Raw genomic sequence first — 23,346 nt, forward strand, 5'->3', positions numbered from 1 at the left:
CGTCAGGAACTAGGCTTACACCTAGACAAAACGAGGGAGCCAGTGCAGAGGGTGCGACAGAGGGCGCGCGCTGCTCCGGCAAAACGAGGACGAAGGTGCTGCACCCTTTGAACTGGTTCAGCCGGTGCAGCCAAAACGAAGAGACCATAGGTTGTCTACTAACCTGGTAAAGCAGTTGTTGCCAGTCAATTTGGACATGTCCGGAAAATAAGGGAATACCCGTGGAGTATTCGAAACACCTGACTGATTCATGCAAGATGAGTGATGACATTCTGTACAACCACCGCCACGAACAGTGTTTGCTTTTCATAAAAGGTATGTTGTAAAGCTTAAGAACATCTGTATCTACATCCTAAGTGCGATCTAAAAAGGTATTCTTCATTTCTGGAAGATAAGTATGGTTTTTAATATTCTGCTGGTTTTGTAATATTCACCAATTCGCCCGAATAGTAATAAAGTAACTGTTCATAAATTGTGCCTCTACAGATCGCGCAATATATAATTTCTCAAACATGATGCTCGCTCTGATAATTATGTGCTTGTTTGTCTTAGTCATGACCTCTATTCGGCTTGAAGGCATACCGGTTTGACGAGGAGCAGCTCACAGGCCGGGGTGAAGCTCATTCAGTGGCGATTTAATGTAAAGCGTTTTTTATTTCTGCGCTCAGTTTATGCAAGTGCCCCGGCGGGTTTGTTTTGATGTTTTTTTTTTTCAATCGCTAGTGGGCCCGCTTCCACTACACAGGCAGTAAATTTTCTTAGCAAGCTTACCCGCCAACAAATAGGCTTAGAATCATCATTGAAATCCCATAACTGTAGGGGAACTCGGAAAGAATTAAATGTGCAGGCACTCGATGAAATCACTAACGATACCGTTGAATGCAAGAAGTAAATTTTAAGGCCGTGTTCCTTGTTAATACAACCTTAGTGAAAACCACCAGTGAAGGAAAGGAAGGTATGGGGGATGTTAATTGCACAGTTTTGAGCAAATTGTAGTAATTATGATAAAAATATGAAGAAAGTAAAGTGAATGAAAAGACAACTTGCACTGGCATGGACCAAACCTGCAACCTTTGACTAAGGCCCCTGATGCTGCACCGATTGAGCTACAGCGGCAGTCGTCTTTTCATCTACTTTATTGGATATTTGTGTATCGTTTCAGCAAATCACCATTGTCATTTCAGCAAATGGGACTGGAGCAGAGCAGTCACTCTAGTGGCGGTTCCCTGAAAGTCGGAAAGGGCCGCCACACCAAGGCATCCTCACCTCGCCCCTCAATTAGCTCGGACTCCGACGTCCCCTACGTCTCGTCAACGGTGAACAACCCGATCGGAGGTATGTTCTTATGAGACTTTGACGTAAGCTTTACGCACTGTGTCATACTATCAGTGAGATATGAATAGCTTAGTCAACAGTTTGATGAAAGTTCGTCTGGCTAGGCATTGGATGAGATGAAACATTCTGAGTGAGCAAGTCCGATGAAATGGTCTGACGTTTGAAAACTGCATAGGGCTTGAAAGGGGAACCCATATGCAAGAGTGAATAAGTAACCTATGTTCGGTTCTGAAACATCAAATTATTTGACTATGCTTGGTCAATGACCGTGTGTTTCATCTCGTATAGATAGCTTGCTGCCACTTTTTCCTCTTCTGATGGGGCATTATGTCTGGACAGTGCGAGTTAGCTAGGCCTGCAAAGCTATCACAGCCAGTTATAATTTGACAATAGTAACAACTACGTCTTTGTCACAGTGCTGTTCTTAATTAGGCAGGAACAAAGTGGTGCACACTAATCTGTGCTGTTCTAAAGTTTCAGATTTCTATCTGTACGACTTGCATGAGTAAACTGAGTCATTCACTCCATGATTATGTCTTGTTCGAGTATCACATATTCACGAGGCTTGTTTATACCCCCATGCTAGCACATATTTTCTTAAATGATGGCTAGGATCATGTGTAACGCTAGTACACTACCTTTGTACCTTTATTCCCTATTGATACCTTCAAAGTGACTTACCATGTCTTACTAACAATGAGTACATTTTATTATTCTAAGGCAATCTCGATAGACTCTCCTAGTATAATAATCCATTGATAAAGTGTGACACAGTATACACTTCCTAATGACAATTTGTGTGCTCTACTGGCGTATGCACTGCACCCAGATATATGAGTGCCGAGTCATAGTTACATGCCCCATTCATGGCTAAGAAATCCATACATGCAAACAACTGACGACTCATAAGTTTAGATAAAGGCTTACATGGCTTCAATTAAGCTTGACAATATTCCAAGCACATGAAATGGTGCAGAAAAGACATGCAAACATATATGAAGCAAAATTGAATGGAGCGAGGTTGATAAGGCCTGATAGCAGTTTCAACAAGTACGATAAAGTTCGTATGCATGTGATTAGGTTCGACTTGGCTTGGGATGGCTCTGATATAATCCAGAAGTGTCCAATTCACTTGTACTGCTTTATTAAGGGTTAGATGCTGTTTTGTTCGCCGTTATATGCTGCCAGGTGGTTATATGCTGCCAGGTGAATTATGTAAAAGTTAGAACTGCTTAAAGGGACAATAAATAGCAAAATAATTGTCTGCCTTTGTAAAGTACAATTTGACAATCCCAAAAACACCACTTGTACCAGGACAGGACACTTAGTAAGCGACTAAACACATGAAAAAAAAAAACATGTGACAATGCCACAGTCAGATTCACGCACCAAACACCATGATGTAAGAAATTTTGAAGGCATGTACTGGGTCTTAAGTAGCCTCCAATCGATAAAAATTCAGTACATTGTCATCTTGGGGCCGTAGGCTTCACTATTCAAGTTTCAGAAAATGTCATCGAGCCAATGCTACGAGAATACTGAAAAAAGATTTTTAAATTTCTTACGTCATGCGTAAAGATTTAGGTGCGAAATGGAAAAAGGAAACTTCAACTTTGATTTTCTCCGCTAATGATGAACTTATGAGAGTTAGACATATGGCATTAGAGTTTTCAAAGTGCAGTTTATGAATCTCATTGCTGCATATTACTGCTCTTTGTGTGTCATTGCTGCTCTTTAGTGTTTCGTTAAACATGCTTGAAAAAACTCCTTTGGTGATGGTTACATGTAAATTTTATTGGACATCCCGCATTCAAGGAGCAGCCTTGTAGCAATGCCCTCAGATTCACTTCCTTTCCTGCCTTGATGATGTCTTGTCACTCAAGAGCCAAGCTGATTCCATGCATTGCTCTGTCTTTCATCTCTTGCCTTTATCTTTTACGTGCAGCTCAGCAGTAGTAGACAAACTGTTTTTTATAATAAGCCATCTAAATTGTACTTGGTGCAAATATTTAGTGTAGCGGCAAACACAATACTGCCATTGAGATCTTTTTACAGGTAAATACACAGCTGTGCACAAGATGTCACAGATGTTGCAAAATTTAGAAGTGCATTGTGTGCCTGCACAACGTAAAGGTAGCTTTTGTTTTTGTCAGACACTGACCTTTACGGGACCGTGCAGCATTTCAACTTGAACAAAACTGAGCTGAAGCAGTTAAAAAGGTGGATTGCAAGCTTGTAGCCTCGACCTTCTTTTTTTTCTTTTTATGGAAGTCGGTGCTCTTCTATGGATGTTTTCATTGAATGCTGTTGGGAATCGGTTGCTTCAATAGCCTTGAAGATGAACCTAGGCATTTATCCCAAAAAACATACGGCAGGAGACTGCCACCTAATCTAAGACTAACATGTAAGTAGCACAACCAGTGGGTAGGCATATCACATTCCATTACGATTAGGCAGCAAAACATTACCTTTTGTTATGCCGTGGTATCATGCAAAAAAAAAAACTTCAAGTGATATCAGATGCAGAAGTTGAGTTCATAGGAAAAAAAGAATGATCAGAAGATACTTTTGCCCAGTTATTCATCATGCACAGGCTCCATTTTTTTTTGTGCGGCACTGTTGTATAGCATTCTATGACAGTGATTGACTCAGCAGTAAAGACCTATTGATAGCATTTCAAAAATTGGGAGGGTGTACATTACATGACAACAAAAAAAAAACTGCAACAAAACTTTAGTTCGTTCATAACTCAGCGGAAGCTTATCTCAGTACCTTTTCATCAAACATAATAAAGTTGTTAGAAACGATAAATACAAGGAGCTTTCATTAAAGGAATTTTGTGATTCAGGTATTGGAACAAGTTCCGTGAGGATGTAAAAGGTGTTTGTACAGGCCTGGGTATTTTTGTGCTTGAGGCCGCTTGAGAAAGCTATATCAGGAACTTCCCACCAACTCGCCCCCCCCCCCTCCATTATTGATATTTGCTGATAATACCTGCTTTCATGTTCCTAACGCTTTCTTCCTCTTTTGTCTTTCTCATGCTGCTACTTCGCTCGTTTCTCTTCACCTGCTTCTGGCAACACTGGTAACCGCATGCGCTGTTCCTCTCAAAGACTCCCCTAAACTCAGCAGCAAGAGTCCGGCGCACCTCTTGCGAAATTCGCCGCGACCTTCGCCTAAACCGCGACCTCACTCCTATGCGGGCACTTCAGGTCACAGCATCGTGGTTGTCAAGGAGGGAAGCGTGGATGCTCAGACGGTGGAAAACGACGAGGACCTCATCAAGCTGCAGGTAAAGACCAGATGTATTCCAATAAGTGATGACAGAACAGTACCTGGTCATTGTTTTACAAATTTGTAGATATGTGGACATGATTTGTGCTTGCAAAGTAAGTAGTGCTTTTAAAAAGACGCTAAGGATTAAAACGATTTTTCTATCATCAGTAAATTACCCTTTCATAGATCCAGAATCACTCCGCCTCGAAGAGACCTGATAAGCAATAAAACACGCAAAATGATAATGCCGGAGGCGACGCCACCTTGAAATTCCTGCTTCACATGCTGTGACGTCATAAATTTCAATGTTGTGTTGTAAAGCCTACGTAACTCCTAATTGGTAAAAAGCATAATGGCTGGTTGGGCCAGAGACCTAAGATATCACATTTCATGACGTTTCATCAAGCCAGTGTTTGCAGAATGTCCAACACACTTTGAAATTTGTGTGTCGTGCGTGAATTTCGGTGCAATACTTAAAAATGGTGCTTAACTCTTGATTTTCCCTTCGAATAATGAACCTATGATGGTAAGAATAGTGACATTAGAGTCCTCAAAGAGCACTTCGAGGAGTGCAAAGAAGTGTTTCCATCAACCAACAGATTCATGCTCATAACATTGTGGCTTCATAGAAGAAACACGGGCCGTGACCCAGCGGTAAGCCACAATGTAGTGAACATTTGAAATTCATAAAAGAGAACGGCATGGACACACGGGACTAGAAAGACTGACAGAACTTGGTACTGGCCAACAACATGAGTGTTTATTGCGTAGGTAAAATTTGTGTCTATTTCACAGGTACAAATAAAGGAAGGTCCTTGTCAAGTAGACATAAGTTGTACCCACTAAATGTATGCTAACGTTGTTCACTAGTGCCAAGTCCTGTCAGTCTTTCTTGTCCGGTGTGTCCACGCTGTTCACCATTATGAAACCACATAAACTAGCTCATGTTCATACCCTTTTAAATGGGCTGCCTAATGATGCCGACAGTCTAGGATTTCTCATATTCAATGAGCCATTCAACTTTTTGTATTGTGAGAGAAATAATGAAATTGTAATTTTCATTTGGTCAAAATTAGTATAACCCACGACAAACTGCACATGTATTTCAAGCTTAATATACAATTTTTTCTGATAAGAAAGTATGAAATGACTGAGTTCAGGATAAGTAGGTATTTATTTGCACCTTATAATTAAACATTAACTAACATGCTATCAACTCACAACATCAGGGTGATTTAATGAGTGTCTCACTAGAGTATCGGTTCTTGCCTGGGCCCTCCATGTAAAGGGACTTTCAATTTTGTCTTTTTAGCTGCGCGATTGAAAGGGCATATGACTTTGCGGGGCAGAAAAGTGTAGAAGAAATAAGGCATGCGTAGCCATTCTTATGCCATTGTCAATGCTTGCTTTATTCCATTGTGATAACCACGGCCGTCGTCAGACCGTCGACAAAAACTTATTGCCGGTAATTTGTCTGGCCTTTGTAAAACACGCTATCTCTGCGATTTGTTTTCACATAAGTCTTTGCAGAGAAGTTCAGAGTTCTTCCACTTCTGCGTTATTCTGTTTTGTGCAGCAAAAAAGAGAAGTTAATGAAGGAATATACTAAAAAACTCCATAAATTAAAAAGTTGTAGATCATAACGTGATAGCAGCACTGCAACTAGAGCACCATTATCAATGTCAGCAGTATGCTTTGAACCTCCATTTATATTTGTTCGTGCATGTTTTTACTTGTGTGGTATATATCGAAATAACAAAATGTCAAATTTATATGGGGGAAACATCATGACCTTCCAGGTAGCTCCCTTGCTGTCCTACTTCATTTGGACATAATATGCCAGTAGATGGCGGTGGATCTCAACATAGACATACCCTACCCACGGGGGGGGGGGAGGCACCTTTTCAGTCATCGGAGCTGGGGGGTGGAAAGCCAGCCTCTTACATAGACATAGTAAAGAGAAGGGGGCATCACAATGGACCTTCCCCCCCCCCCCCCACTCGCTTCCTTCAAAGGGGAACCCTGGGCATGCCTATGGATCTCACGTTGGAAAAGTTCAGCACCTCAACCTCTCTTTCCATTTGAATGAATTACATAATCATCCCCAGCAATGTACAGTGCTCACAAATCCAAGTGCAACGTTCAATTTTTCTAGTGAAACAACAGGTACGTGCAAATTATAGCTTGAAATAACCACGTCCTGTCAAGGTGAATCTTGATTCTAAATATAATGTTGGCTCTGATCAACGCGTGCGAGTCAAAATTATGCCTAAAACCCATATCAGGGGTAGTGGAAACCAAAGTAAGTGAATTACTGAGTCCGAAATCATTCTGTTTTAGTAGGTAAATATTGTACATTGCAGTAAGGCCTTTTCCAACCACCTCTCCTTGACCCTATCTTCTACGAGCTGATTCCATTTCATACGTCTTCAATCCATTGTTTAGATAGTTCTCTGCTGTTCTCAGCTTCCTTTTTAGGTCCTTACTATCCATTTCACAGGTCCTAACAGGCCACTAGATGTCTTTCCTATACATTGCCTGCCAATTTAAGAAACATCTGCCATGAAACACCACATAGATAGCACGTAATTGTGTAATAACCCCACTTTTCGAAGCTGATTTTACTCCGCCGTACGGATATCTTGTATACAGAGACGCTGTCAACAAGTAAAAAACTTGGGAAATGCTGATTAGTTATTCAGTCTTCACATGAACATCACGTTTTGCCTGGGGCACTTAGTGACATCAACAGTAGTGTGATGCTGGGCTACAGTGCTAATTTTGTTGACTTCATGATCCAGTTGGGCTAGTGACATCAGGTAAAAAAACTTGCAAAATGGCTGCTTGTGCTTAACACAGCCACCTAGCAGAGTGGCCATGTAAACTTTATGATATCTTGCAGGAGAACATGAAGAGAAGCTCATACGAGCCATGACATCGGGGCCCAGTAAAGCCTGTTTCACATGCGAGCGGCAGAGCAGCGGAGGACCTGTGGACGCACGTTCGTTTCACCTGCGCCGCTGCTGTTGCGCGAGGCCCACCACTCTGGCAGGCGGTGTTGTCCGCGAAAGGCACTGTTTTCAGTGGTATCTAAAAGCCACACTCTCCTCCAAGAAACGACATCACTGGTCGCTCTGCCGCTTCTGTCGCTCTGCCGCTTCTGTTGGAGCGAAGTTTTCCAACTCTGGAGAATTTCACTACAGCGACTAGTCGTCACTGTAGAAACCTGTTTTGGCTTCGTGCACCGGCTGCCGCTCCGCTTTCGGAGCAAAATCCCTCGCTTGTGAAACAGGCTTAAGAACCGCAACTAGCTTTAAAAAAACTGGCAAAGAGTGAAGCATGTAGGGAAAGATGTTTTAGCTCCACTGTCATCGGTTATTTGTTGATCTGTTGTCTTCTTCACCTTTAGTGGACCGGTGATCAGTAGTAAGATTTATTAAATTTTTTTGGTGCATACCAGTTTTAGTATAAACCATGACTACATGACACGATGTGACGACAATAAATGCCGACAATTCGAGACCCTAAAGTGCTTCGCCACTACATGGTTGCATCACAAATTTCGTCGACCTTGTGTTGTCGTGATGCCCGGATGGAATGACGTCACCACATGAAGCTTACTTAATTATAGGCTGTCATCACATGACACACTGTGATGACAGAAGACACCGACAAGCTGAGCAACGAAGGGGCTGTGTACCTAAAGCATGTAATAATTTTTTAAGGCATACTCATGCTTACCAGTGCATTTTCTTAGTTAACTTCAGGCACTTTCAGGGTTTCTACTGATGTCTTTGTCTTTCTACCCATGTATCTCTCTATGTATAGATATTTAGCCACCCTAACTTGGTGTGGACCAACATTAAAATTAGGATGGGTAACAGTTTGACAAATTTGTCTGATTGGTCATGACAAAAATAACATGAAAGTTCTGTCACCTAAGTCGTTTAACTTTTTCCTCAAGGTATATGTGGCACATGCCCGTATACCTTGGGTCGCGGGTATGGGCCACAGGTGATAGATAATTTGTATCTACCCAGGAAGTCTTTAGAGATACAGCACTAACATACTCTACCGAATATCGTCATTTATTATATCCCTGGTGAAGAGACTTTTGCCGCACTCGTAAACAAGAAGGTGCTATCAAAAGGCTGCGTTGCCCGGTACCAAATCTATATTTCTATAAACATAGGTCTTCTCAGGCACCTTTGTCTCTGTGCGCATTCTGTGATGAACTTGAAACAATAGATCATTTCTTTTTGACCTGCAGGCCGTTTAACACTTTACGAAAAACCCTTTTAGAAATACCTTTATGTAGTATTGATATTGACTTATCTGTGCCTGTCATTTTGTCTTTTGGAGCTTCCATTTCTGGGTTCTCCAATGGGACAGTATGCGTGGCCGTCCGGGACTATATTGATAAAACTAATAGGTTGACTAATTAATCCATTTCGTTACCCTAACGTGTCTATAAAACTATATACGTATAAAAGTCAGATTATTACCCAACGTTAAGAATAAATTCGTTTATTTAAATAATTGTATACGTTAGATCAAGCACCACACCTTCCCAGGTTATCAGTAATCTTTCTATTATATCTCTATTATTCTAAATCTGAAATATAATTTTTAAAACCACTCGATTCTTGGCCGATCCCCCATAGTGTATATGCACCACGGTCAATTGGTGAACAAGAACAAGAATGGCAAGAACAGACATTGTTACTTTAAGTGCGAGAGCGTTATGAAAAACTCACATCGGCAACATTGGAAATATCAGGGTCCCAGCAGGAATCAAACCTAAGCATTGTGCATGGCAATGAAGATCCTATGCAGGCCTAATGTTTGTAAAATGTCAATTGTGGTTGCAGTGGAAGCTTTATGATTCAGTAAGCTTTGAATACGTACTCCTGTGATGCAGGCATCTCTTTGGGTTAATATCTAAGTGCCACGCACTGAAGTTCGTTTATGTACCACTGTCCAGGGCTACCATCCTCTCAAGCACAAAAGCTACATATCAGCTTACCACTTCTGGTGTTGGCAATACTCATGTTGCTCTCAGCATTGTTACGTAACTTTAAACAAGTGGTTATACAAAACATATGCCACTGTTTAAGGTATGTCTTTGCGTAAAGCATTGGTACTTATCATTCCATAACGTCTTGCTGAACAAGAAATTACACCTCAGTCACCTTCTCTTCGCATGCTCTCATAAGATCCATTCCCACGGTAGATGTTATCTGCCAAAATTTTAATACTCCTAAAGACCTGGCCTCTTTTTATTGCAATAGCGATTTTATGTACACTCTCGGCTAAATTTTTCAACCGGCGTCAGCGCCGCCATCACTCAGTGTATATGTATATGTATCTACATATATGGAAATGCAAGAAAGAATAATAATCCAGAATAAGACTCTGGCACGTGGAATCGAACGGGCGGCCTCTCAATTGTGAGTGCGAGGCATTAGCCATTGAGCCACGAAGGAGCACCTCTTTCAACGTTCAAATTGCAAGCTATTTATATCTACCACTTACTCCTTGTGACGGGCATCTCAGGAAAAACTATCATGTTTTCAGCATAACCAGCAAGATGACACAATGAGCGTGCATTGCCACATCGTCACGACGCGGTGGCGCGCACTCTCATCTCCCGTGTGTACTTTGCCCTGTGGAGAGGGGGCAAGACGGATGATCAGGCATGTGCTTATCTCATGGTGGGGATAATCGTATGTCTTCGCTGGCCTTGGGCTTTCACCGGAATGATTCTGTTTAGTTACCGGGTACACAATGGTCACTGCAATCATTGTACAGTCTTCATTCGCAAAAAGGGTGCACTTTCAGACACAGTGAAGTAACAACTGAGACGCTTATTCGCATTCATCTGTACCTGTGAGTATGTTTCGTGCATCATTTGTGCGTGAGAAACGCAGGGCACATTTCGATCTGCTTGCCATTCTGTGCATGACCTTCCCATTTGTTGCTATCATGTTCATTAATTCATCTTTACGACAAAGCTGTGACTTTTTTTTTATGAAAAATAAACTTAAAGTTTACCCTTTTATTACTTTTTGAAGCATCGAGTATATATCTAAATTGCCTTTGGTATCTTAAAGAACGATCGATTTACGTTATGCTTAGCTTTCTTCATTTCAACACTTGTGGGGTTTCTTCTTTTTTTAGATGTGGGCTGCTCCTGTTCTGCCTTTTTTACGACACCCTTGTAATAATTGAATTTGTTCATCTTTATTTGTCAGCCAGCTTGAACAGACAGAAAATCGTGAAACGCTCGCCTGCTGATAATGCTGTTCTCTCCATCTTTTTTGTCAGTCTGTACCGCAGTTCTGGCCCATCCTCAAGGGCAGCCTTCACAGCCCCATCATATGTGACAGCGACGTGGGAGAGAGGCTAGACCATCGCGCTGTCAACCGACTGGCCTCGCGGTACCAGGAGCACCTGAGGCAGTGTGCCGAAGTGGTCAGCACTGAGCAAAATGCACTGGCGGCGAGAATTCGAGAGGTATGATCATGCTACTCAATATCCCCTTCAGTGGCGGTGGCTAGCTTGTGTATGCAACTTCTTTGTACAGTTGAACCCTTTTGTAAAAGACATGCACTGGGCAGCAATCTTTTTCTTTTATATAAGGTGTCTCTCATAAGCAGAGTACTATGCATGGTTTTTTTTTTTGTCAACACCTATTTTACTGTAGGCACACTGGTGTCTTTTATACCCATTTATCACCTACATTAGCGTCTCTTAATAATAATAAAAGTTGGGTACAATCACAGGCGCAGATTCCCTAGTCAAGTATACAGAAGGAAATTCCATGGTCAGGAGACTCTATCGGGACCTCCTGTACAAAAGCAATGTGTTAGCAAAGACTTCATAGCAATAGTAGCGAATGATATCAGTCAAACGAAAATTATAGTAGACAAATGTACAAATTAATGCATGAAATAGTATAATGTTGATAAATCAACTCAAAGCAAAAAGTATAAAACAGAGAAGAAAGAAATAGCAAGTGATAGAACAGTTAAATATTTATAAAAAAAACACCAAACATAAAGTACACATCAAATGGAAGAAAAAGTAACTCTTATAGTTAGTGTGCATGAAACAAATACATTTTCAGCTGTTTCCTAAATTGGGGAACTGAGCTTGGAATTTCATGTTAAGAGGCCTCTAAGATTATTTGTCTGTAGTACTGTAAACAGAATGCTCACAGCTCAATAAACAGAAATTTGTTAAATGGAAGTGCTCTCTAAATGGAACAAGTGCATCGGACAAGACGGGTTTCGTTCTTGAATTCTGCAGCATAGCTCAGTAAACCGAATTCCTCGTAAATGGAACATATTTTTCTGGTCCCTTCAGGTTCTGTTTAATGAGAGTCCACTGCAGATTTATCAAGTTATCTCCGAAAGAGAGCGAGCTTCATTGCCCATGGGATGAATCGAACTTTCCACATAGTCCTATGTCACGACCTAACCCCAGTGTATGGCATATGACTGTAGCGGTTGACTTTGGTGAAGGCTCTGTAATTTTCGACGAGACGTCTATCATGTGACGTTTCAGAACCACTGTCAAAAGCATAACTTTTTTTTCCTCAAAAAGGACACCACAAAATTCTAAATGCATACACATTTGGAGCCTATCATTACATTTTTTTTATGTTAAAATGAAACATGACTGATCACAGAATCATTAAATGATCAGTTATGGGCGAAACAGTACACGAGTGAAGGTCATATAGAACAACAAAGTAATTCATTTTCTTTTTTCAAATGTAGTATTCGGTAATTTTGTTTCCCTCTTTCAATCATTTCGCCACCTTGCGAGTCTCTGGAGAACTCATTTGCATTACTTACGGCCATGGGCTTCGAATCGTTGATGAATTCTCTCTTGATCTGATAAAACTAGGCTTTCTGATTAGCTAAATAGGTAGAGAGACCGCCCCAGAAAGGCGTTGGACCCTGGCTTGATCCCCGGACCAGGACGAATTTCTCGGCAATGAAGAAGCTGCTCTTCCAGAGAACTCCGTATGGAATTCCTTGTGGCTTCGTGCGACAAACGGCTGCTTCTCTTTTTCCCTTTCTAACAAAAAGCATTGTTTGCTCTTCCAATGTCCCCGCAGGGGCGCCTGTTAAAGCAGGCGTTTGGTGTGTAGCGACACCACGGACCCGAGCTAACGGGGGAGTTTCTACTCCCTCCCACGCCTAGCCGTGCGTGGCTTTGCCGTGTCCGGGGAAAGGGGGATCCTGGGGGTTGAGCTGATGCTGGGTGATTGGACCTTTAAGGCCCCCCGGCAGAGGCAACACACCCCTTTGGCCCCAGCTTCACGTAGACGGCACCCCTGGGCTGACCCACCCAGGGGAAATCGGCAGTCGCCTTTTCCTATCCCTCTCTCCCTACATCTTCGTCTTTATCTCTTACTATTTATCTGTCCTGTCTTCTACTCTCTTCCGTTTACTTCCAAACTTCCTGGCGGCTAGGGTTAACCCTGTGCAAATAGCCTACCTTGGTCTAGGTGCATTGGGTTATAGTTGCGTTGTACGGCTGGCGTCTGCAGGTTTTAGCATCCACAAACTTGTAGCGTCCCCTCGTTGGGCTCCGTGGTGGGTGGCCGCCAACGCTTCTGAAGAAAATTAAACTGGCATGCATAGAGCATTTCCCTTATTAAGTGATCGTACCGCCTTAAAGCGTGTACGCACCGAAGACTTAGGCTTTTTCAACCGATCAATTGAAAACTTCCCCCATTTTCATGTTATACATAGTGAGATAAGCAGCAAGCAAGCCAGAACTGTATCCCCCTTCGTAGTAGCCAGATGTCTCACAGAAACTCTTGGAGCCGGGTACAAAGTTACCAAAATGGCCAGCGGAGACCTCCTCCTTGAAGTTCGAGAAAAAGAACAGTTTGAAAAGCTACAGAATCTATCAACTTTTGGTGACACTCCCATCACTGTAACGCCACACAGATCGATGAACACAACCCGTGGAGTAGTATCTGATGCTGATTTGCTAGGCTTGACTGAAGAGGAACTTCTGGAGGGGTCAGAATGTGACCAATGTACAAAGGATCACCATTAGAAGAGACAACAAGGTAACACCAACGAAACACCTGATACTCACGTTCGCTTCCAGTAATCTGCCAGAAAGTATTCAAACAGGGTACACAAAGACGTCAATCAGACCATACATACCTAACCCGCGTCGTTGTTTTAAATGCCAGAAGTATGGCCACGGCTCACAAAGCTGTCGTGGTCACCAAACTTGTGCACAATGTGGAGTGTCAGGCCACAATTCTGACAATTGCGAAGAACCATCACACTGTGTGAACTGTGGTGGAAATCATGCCGCGTACTCACGTTCATGTTCTTTCTGGAAAAAAGAAAAAGAGATCATCACTTTAAAGATAAAAGAAAACATTACATTTAAAGAAGCAAGAAAAAGAGTGTCGCCATTTTATGGCCCCACATATGCTGATACGATGCGCCTGAGGGCAGTGTCGCACCAGCCCTCGCCACTCCTGCGGCCTGCGCAGAGCGAGCCATTGGCTGTGGCGCCTGCCCCCAAGGCGGCAGTAGTTGAGTCTACTCCGCCTACTATTGAACAGAGACCAGGGACTCCAGGGTCCTCGGGTCTCAAGGCCTTACCTCGCCAGGCGAGGCCCAACCTTCGAAAAACCAGCTCGCATGAGCGGGCATCCAGTGCCTCCGAGGAGGCAATGGATACGGCGGCACCCCTGGTGCCAAAAGAACGGCGCGGCTCTCTGGAGCGCGCCAAGAAAACTAAAAAGCCCATAACAGGGCCTGACAATGGCCCTGGTACTTGAGCTTGACCTTTCAGCTTAAACAAGTCACACCCTTAACGTACACACAGCACTACTTTACTTCCAATATGGACACACAAATTATACATTGGAACGTCAGAGGACTGCTTAAGAACCTCGACGACGTACAAGAGCTTTTATACAAATACTCACCTCAAGTGCTGTGTGTACAAGAAACACACCTAAAATCCTCCAATACAAATTTTTTACGCGCTTACGTCATATACCGAAAGGACCGAGATGATGCTGTGGCGTCATCCGGTGGCGTAGCCATTATTATCAACCAAGGAGTAGCGTGTACACATTTATCACTCCAGACATCTCTTGAGGCGGTGGCTGTTCGAGCGGTACTTTTAAACAAACTCGTCACCATCTGCTCTTTGTATGTACCTCCCCACCACCGTCTTGAAAGACGTGAATTTCAGTCTTTAATAGACGAACTGCCAGAACCTTATTTGCTTCTTGGGGACCTAAATGCACATAGTGGACTGTGGGGCGATTCTCGCTGTGATGCACGAGGTCGTCTTATTGAACAATTTCTCTTCTCTTCCGGTGCCTGTTTGTTGAATAGGAAAGAGCCAACATACTATAACGTTGCCAACAAAACTTACTCGTCTATAGACCTCAGCATCGTATCACCTTCACTCCTACCCCTACTCAAATGGAAAATCATAAATAATCTATATGGTAGTGACCATTTTCCTGTAGTGTTAAGTTCACAAACAACATATGAAGGTCCTCTACACGTTCCCAAATGGCTGATAAACAAAGCAGACTGGGAACAGTTCCATAACACTACACGTTTGAGTTGGACAGACATATGTAGGTTAAACATAGATGAAGCTGTGAAGTACTTCACAGCTTTTCTAACTGACGCAGCAGCCAGGTGCATACCGCAAACATCTGGAATGCCCGGCAAACGACACGTCCCATGGTGGAACACGGAGTGTCGTAATGCGCGAAAGGAACAGAACAGGGCATGGAGGTTGCTGCGCAACTCACCGACAGCGGAAAACCTTGAGAGCTTTAAGCAAATAAAATCTCGTGGCAGGAGAACCCGTCGGCAGGCCAGAAGAGAAAGCTGGCAGAAGTTTTTATCAGGGGTTAATTCATACACACAGGAGGCTAAAGTCTGGAACATGGTCGGTAGGATAGCAGGGAAACAAGTACACACACTTCCACTCGTAAACACTCAAGGTGATACCTTGGAAGATCAGGCAAACTTCCTCGGGGCACATTTTGAACGGGTATCCAGCTCGTCCCACTATACTGACACTTTCCAAAAATACAGAACAAGAATAGAAAAGCAGAAACTCGAACACAAATCCACTAGATACGAGGCATATAACCAAGCTTTCAGTCTAGCGAAGCTCCGAACATCCCTAAACTCCTGCAGTACTTCTGCCCAGGTTCTGACCGTGTGGTGTATGAAATGTTAAAAAACCTACCAGCCAAAACACGAAAAACCCTACTTTGTTTGTACAATGCTATCTGGTTTTCTGGCACTATCCCTACCTCCTGGAAAGAGGCTATTATTATTCCCATTTTGAAAGAGGGCAAGGACCCTTCTTTAGCTTCAAGTTATAGGCCTATTGCACTTACAAGCTGCTTGTGCAAAGTATTCGAAAAAATGATAAACTGCCGACTTGTACATATCTTTGAAACAAACAATTTGCTCGACCCATTTCAGTGCGGGTTCCGAGAAAGTAGATCCACCACAGACCACCTTGTTCGTATCGAGGCACAGATCAGAGACGCCTTCGTCCATAAACAATATTTTCTCTCTGTGTTCCTCGATATCGAAAAGGCGTATGATACAACATGGCGTTTCGGAATTCTAAGAGACCTGTCCCACCTTGGTGTGCGAGGAAGAATGTTTCATATAATCGAAAGTTACCTGTCAAACCGGACATTCCGTGTCCGTCTGGGCAGTGTGCTCTCCCAAACATTTGTCCAGGAAACAGACGTGCCACAAGGTGGCGTGCTTAGTTGCACACTTTTTATTATCAAAATGAATTCTTTGCACTTGTCCATTCCCCGCAATATGTTCTATTGTACATATGTCGACGACGTTCAGCTTGGCTTCAAGTCATGCAACTTGGCCATTGTTGAGCGGCAGGTTCAGCTTGGTTTAAATAAGGTCTCCAAATGGGCAGATGAAAACGGATTTCGACTTAACCCACAAAAAAGCATGTGTGTCTTGTTCTCTCGAAAGAGAGGCATGCACTCGAAACCTGACATTCCACTGAACGGGCAACGTCTGTCCGTCTGTTACATTGCAGTGGGTGTTATAGCAACGTGCAGGTTCTTAGTTAATGGGTGTCCGAGCCGTCGCCCCAGACTCCCACGAAAAGACGAGGCCGTTTGTACGCCACACTTTATACACACGAAAAACGAACACACATAACATGGACAGGCTATTTAAAGAATCCTTCACTGTCTCTGTGAACTATCAAAGTCCTAAACTAACCGTCCCTCCTTTTTAACATGGACACAAGACATGAGGTCGGTCTCACCGAGGTTCGTTGCTACGTCTTGAGCTGGCTCGCGTTGTCCGCACGGTCAACCAGGCGACTAGTTGATGGGTAGGCTCCGCCCCCGCAGCCACGTCGCGGCTGGACACATCTGCTGGAGCTCGTGCCCGTAGCCCGACAGCTCCGCGTTGCTCGCACGGTAGACGAGGCGGCAACTTGAAGGGTATACGCACCACCACCGACCACGTACAGGCCGGACACCTCCGCTGGAACTCGTGCCCGTAGCCCGACAGCTCCGCGTTGCTCGCACGGTAGACCAGGTGGACCAGTTGGCGCGGTAGACCAGGCACTACCACCGGCCGCGTCCCGGCCGGACACCTCTGCTGGAACTCGTGCCCGTAGCCCGACAGCTCCGCGTGTCCTCAAGCACAGGATGCCTTGAAGCCGCAGCACGTCAGCGACGCACGGCCGTGGCAGGTAGAACGTGGCAGGTCGGCCGAGTCGAGAGCCCCGTCTTCCTCGTTCCTTCTCGTACCTTCGCCGCCACGCTACTCCGCCCTCGTGCTACCTTCGTCGTTGTCTGCTTCAAGCGCGCACTTTGTATGGCGCGCACTTTGAATGGCGCGCACTTTGAAGCTTCGCGCACGACACATATCACAAAAGCCCCCCCTTAAATGAGTTTTTTTTTTTTTAAAAAAAAAAAAAACTGCTGACACGTGCGCGGTCTGTAAACCCCTTCACTGTATATGTCCTCTGTATAGTTCACCTGTCGAGGTCCAATATTTACTAAACACACAAGAACACCGTTAAATACACTGACATACTTTGAGTGTCCAACACCCAATATCACAGTGCATGAAGTCCGAACTCTTGGCTCACAATCTACTCATGAAGTCCGCACCGGTATTCTCCGACCCTTTTATATGCTGAATGCTAAATGAGTATTCTTGCAATGCCAGGCTCCACCTCAGGACCCTACTGTTCAAGTGTTTGGCTCGGGCTAAGTACTGTAGAGGTTGGTGATCTGTTTGTACAACAAACTGGTTCCCATACAAAAAAATGTGAAACCTCTGTACCGCCCATACCAATGCCAAACACTCCCTCTCTATGGTAGAGTAATTCTTTTCCCGGGGCAGCAACTGGCGGCTTGCATAAGATACAGGGTGTAACAATCCGTCATGTTCCTGCATTAATATCGCTCCGATGCAGGTGTCAGATGCGTCCGACCGAAGTACAAACCTTCGCTCCGGATCAGGAGCCTTTACAATTGGTCCAGAAGCAAGGGCTTGCTTAAGTGTTTCGAATGCTGCCTCTCTTTCAGGATTCCAACGAATCTTATTTCTCTCCTTTTTCCTAGTTAGTTCGGTGAGAGGCTGAGCTTTCTCCGCATAATGGGGAATCATATCGCGGTAATATCCCGCCAATCCAAGAAACGATCGAAGCTGCTTCTTTGTTTGAGGTTTTTGTGCATTGGCAATCTTCTCGACAGTACTATCCACTGCTCGGATGGTCCCTCCTCCTAAACGATGGCCTAAAAATACGACGGAAGTCATAGCGATTTCGCATTTCTGGGGTTTGATAGTCAATCCTGCTTCTCTCACTCTGTGCAGGAATTGCTGCAATGTGTCTAAATGCTCTTTCCATGTCATAGTAGCGATGAGAACATCGTCGATATAATGCGCTACGTTCGGGAGGCCTTGGAGAAGTGTTCTCATCAAACGCGTGAACACTGCAGACGCAGTTTTGATTCCAAATGGCATGTAGATAAAGTGGTAATGTCCGGTCTGAGTTGAAAATGCGGTTACCGATCTCGACTCCAGTTCCAGTGGAACTTGCCAGTATCCTTTGGTAAGATCGAATTTCGAGAAAAACCTCTTGGTCCCAACCTCTGCGAACATCATATCCGTCCGTGGTATGGGTTCCGCATCTGATATCAACACCTCGTTGATGCGACGAAAGTCTATGCATGTCCGATAAGTTTGATCTGGCTTCTTAATTAGCACCAAGGGGGAATTGTATGGCGAATTGGATCGCTCAATCACCCCGAGCTTGAGCATATCTCGAACTTCCTTTTCAACCACTTCTTTCATCGCCAGTGGTAGTGGGTACTGCGGAGTGCAAATCGGATCCGGTGTTGTCAGTCGAAGCGGGCATTCCAGCAAATTGGTCTTTCCTGGCATTTCGGAAAACACATCTTGGTATTTGGTCAGAATCCGCTGGAGCTCAGCAGCTTCCTCTTCAGCCAGCCCTTCACCTATATTAATTGTCTCCACCCCAGTCCCTTGGTCAATAGTGTAAACTGGTATAGGTGAATCTGCCTCCTCTTCTTCCATCACTACGAATGACGCTGTTTGTGTAAACCTCTCCGGTTCGCGATCCTCGTAACGCTTTAACATGTTGATGTGGAACAACTTGGTGTCACGTCCCAAGTCCAACCAGTAGTCATGACTGCCCTTTTTCCCTGTGACCTTAAAAGGTCCTTTCCATTGCATGAGTAATTTATTTTCCGTAGTAGGGAGTAGAATAAGGGCCCGGTCGCCTACTTCAAGCTGACGTTTCGTGCTTCGCTGATCATAGTATTGCTTCTGTGATTTTCTTGCTCGTGTCAAGTTCTCATGAGCCAACTGCAGTGTTTTTTCAAGACGATCTCGCAGATCCAATACATATCCGTAAGTTGTCTTCGCCTCGTCGCCGATGTGTTCTCCAATCCATAATTCTTTTAACAAACTAAGTGGTCCTCTGACGTCACGCCCGTAAATAAGTTCGAAGGGAGAAAATCCCGTGCTGGTCTGAGGCACTTCACGATAGGCAAAAAGGAGTGGGGCAAGCAACCGATCCCAGGATCTTGGTTCCTCCTGGCAGAGCTTCCGCAACATCTGTTTTAACGTACCGTTAAATCGTTCCACCAACCCGTTACACATAGGATGGTAAGGTGTAGAACTGAGGTGCTTAATGGCCAGTAACTCGTTGACTTCTTTCATCAGTTCGGAAGTAAAGCAAGATGCTTGATCACATAGAATTTCACGCGGGAATCCTACGCGTGAGAACATCTCCACCAGGCCCTCTGTTACTGTCGCCGAATCGATTGCTGGCAGGGCCACCGCGTCCGGGTAGCGCGTGGCGAAGTCCACCATGGTCAATATGTAGCGGTTTCCGTTTCTCGACACAGGTTTTAAAGGACCGATAATATCGATTGCCACTCGCTCGAAGGGGGTGTCGATCAACGGCATTACGCCCAGAGGCGCCTTGCCCACTTTACCTTTTGGATATGCTCTTTGGCAAATGTCACAGGATCGCACGTATCTCTTTACTTGTTCCTGAACTCCTGGCCAATAGAATGATCCTAGTACTCGGTCAATTGTCCTCTTGATGCCTTGATGGCCCGCCATCAGACTTTCATGAGCTAGCTGCAGTACTTGGCTCCGCAGTTTGCGAGGAACAACTACCTGCTGTACTATCTTGCCGGAGGATAATCGATAATGGCGATATAAAACTCCCTTTTGCATAACAAACGAATATTCTGTCGATCCTCTCCCAAAAAACACCTGCCCAACTTTGTTCCTACAGAGATCTAGGCTCTTGTCCTCCGCCTGCTCAATCTTGAAGATTCGTTGGTTGATATTCAAAGCGGTTGCTTTCACCGAATCCAACGAAGTACTTGAATTCTTGACTACGCTGATCATTGGTCTCTCGTAGCGATCTGCTTTCATCACCCCTAATCTCTCCTTGACGCTTTTAGACTTCGTCTTCCTTTCCGACAGTCCCTCGCTCCACCTGCTATCTGGATCATTGGGATCACGGGATCCTGGCACGTTTCCCACGATGACGTCATACAATGGGGAAGTCATGCATTTAACGATCACCGTGCCAGAAAAATAGGGCGAAAATATCTCCACTTTTGCTTCGGGAACTTTTATTCTGCTCCCATCGGCTAAAAATACTGTCGTCATAGCTCCTGTCAGCCCTTCGTCGGGCACGAGGGAACGTCGCACAACCGTCGTGTTACTTCCTGTATCCCGAAGAACAGAGACAGGCTTACCAAATAGGAGACCCTGGAGAACTGGCATCTGATATTTCGTTGCCATTTGTTGCGTGTTTACTGCCCCCGACACATTATTCTCGGGCCCGCCGCCGGATGCGTTATCATTGTCTTTAGAGTTCTCTTCGGACAATATACATGAAGCCTTTTTATACGTGGCGGGTTTCTTGGTGCAAACTTGGGTATCGTGTCCTGCCCTACGACAATGCCCACAGTAAGTTTGCTTCGTCCGAGCGCGACAATCTGAGGCTTTATGGCCGATTTTGTTGCAAACAAAACATTGCACTGAAGTTTTTGAGGTCGTGCTCCCACTTTTCACAGCCATGCCGTTTTCAGCCTTTTCTCGGAAAACAAGCAGGTTAGACTGTCGCTGTGCCTCTAAAAACTGATCTGCCGCTTCAGCCATTTCTTCAAGTTTACGGCAATTCTTTTCACGCAAAAAGAGCGCCACTCGATCATGACACTTACTGATGAACTGTTCAGCTACAATCAGGTCACGAACTGACGCGTATTCTTTGTCTACTTTCGACATTTCCACCCATCGGTCGAAAAAACTCATTAATCGTGCAGCGTACTGCCGGCCGGTTTCTCCCTCTTGAGGCTTACTGTGCCGGAACTTCTCACGGTACCCTTCCGCTGTGAAGCGAAATCGCTGAAATAGAGCCAGTTTCACTTTCTCGTAATCAAGTGCATCTTCAGGGGATAGGCGACCAAACACTTTTAGCGCTTCTCCGCTTAGGCACAAACTCAGAGCCGTGGCCCACTTGTCTCTAGGCCACTCTTGCCCTGTCGCCACATTCTCGAACCTTTTTAAGTACGCATCTAGGTCATCCCGGTTTTCATCAAATCCTGGTATAAAATTATGAGGATTGACGTTGGAAGACACCCTTGATGATCGACCTATGTCTGCCCCGACAGGCTCTCTGGCGGTTTCAGTCTGAGTCAGTTGAAGGCGCAATTGGATCGTCCTTTGGGCCTGCTCCTCGACTTGTAATTGCAACTGCATTTGTTCCTTCTTCGCCTCTCTTTCTGCCGCCCTTTCCTCACGAGCTCGAGCTTCTCGCTCATCAATCCAAGTTTTCAATTCCGCACCTTCCAAACCCATGCGCATGGCTAACGCCATTAAATCTGTCGAGCTCATCTTTTCCTCACTAATCGTCAGCCTGACTCAAGCGATACAAATGGCCTCGTCCTGTCGCGGACGCCAGTGTTACATTGCAGTGGGTGTTATAGCAACGTGCAGGTTCTTAGTTAATGGGTGTCCGAGCCGTCGCCCCAGACTCCCACGAAAAGACGAGGCCGTTTGTACGCCACACTTTATACACACGAAAAACGAACACACATAACATGGACAGGCTATTTAAAGAATCCTTCACTGTCTCTGTGAACTATCAAAGTCCTAAACTAACCGTCCCTCCTTTTTAACATGGACACAAGACATGAGGTCGGTCTCACCGAGGTTCGTTGCTACGTCTTGAGCTGGCTCGCGTTGTCCGCACGGTCAACCAGGCGACTAGTTGATGGGTAGGCTCCGCCCCCGCAGCCACGTCGCGGCTGGACACATCTGCTGGAGCTCGTGCCCGTAGCCCGACAGCTCCGCGTTGCTCGCACGGTAGACGAGGCGGCAACTTGAAGGGTATACGCACCACCACCGACCACGTACAGGCCGGACACCTCCGCTGGAACTCGTGCCCGTAGCCCGACAGCTCCGCGTTGCTCGCACGGTAGACCAGGTGGACCAGTTGGCGCGGTAGACCAGGCACTACCACCGGCCGCGTCCCGGCCGGACACCTCTGCTGGAACTCGTGCCCGTAGCCCGACAGCTCCGCGTGTCCTCAAGCACAGGATGCCTTGAAGCCGCAGCACGTCAGCGACGCACGGCCGTGGCAGGTAGAACGTGGCAGGTCGGCCGAGTCGAGAGCCCCGTCTTCCTCGTTCCTTCTCGTACCTTCGCCGCCACGCTACTCCGCCCTCGTGCTACCTTCGTCGTTGTCTGCTTCAAGCGCGCACTTTGTATGGCGCGCACTTTGAAGCTTCGCGCACGACACATATCACACCGTCAAAGCCGAGCATAAATTCTTAGGCTTAATCTTGGACAACAAGTTGACCTTCGTACCGTACATCAAGTATTTAAAAACAAAATGTTTAAAAGCCATGAACGTTATAAAAGTGTTGTCACGTACTATGTGGGGTAGTGATAGGCAATGCCTCATGAACCTCTATAGAAGTCTCATTCGCACCCGTTTAGATTATGGGGCCGTTGTCTATCAGTCTGCTACTCAAAGTGCCTTGAAGATGCTGGACCCCGTACACCGTTTGGGCATCCGCCTTTCTACGGGTGCTTTTCGCACCAGCCCCGTAGAAAGCCTTTATGTTGAGTCAAATGAGTGGTCGCTTCA

The 23,346-nt window shown here is 45.0% G+C and overlaps 1 protein-coding gene across 10 annotated transcripts in view; it reads left to right on the forward strand.

The window, feature by feature from the left end:
• Window positions 1–23,346, forward strand: part of BORCS5 (BLOC-1 related complex subunit 5) — a 33,346-nt gene that overhangs the window by 5,045 nt on the left and 4,955 nt on the right. The window contains exons 1-4 of one of the 10 annotated variants that reach the window (XM_075871402.1): window positions 84–371; window positions 1,185–1,335; window positions 4,449–4,627; window positions 10,939–11,127. In XM_075871402.1, coding sequence (XP_075727517.1) covers window positions 1,188–1,335; window positions 4,449–4,627; window positions 10,939–11,127 — 516 coding nt within the window. In that variant the 5' untranslated portion in view covers window positions 84–371; window positions 1,185–1,187. Of the gene's footprint in view, window positions 1–83; window positions 372–547; window positions 641–701; window positions 956–1,162; window positions 1,336–4,448; window positions 4,628–10,938; window positions 11,128–23,346 lie in introns of those variants that run through there. The other 9 variants (XM_075871399.1, XM_075871397.1, XM_037416494.2 and 6 more) reach the window with 9 other exon arrangements.

The sequence above is a fragment of the Rhipicephalus microplus genome, chromosome 8 (genome assembly GCF_043290135.1).
Source record: "Rhipicephalus microplus isolate Deutch F79 chromosome 8, USDA_Rmic, whole genome shotgun sequence".
Lineage (NCBI taxonomy): Eukaryota > Metazoa > Arthropoda > Arachnida > Ixodida > Ixodidae > Rhipicephalus > Rhipicephalus microplus.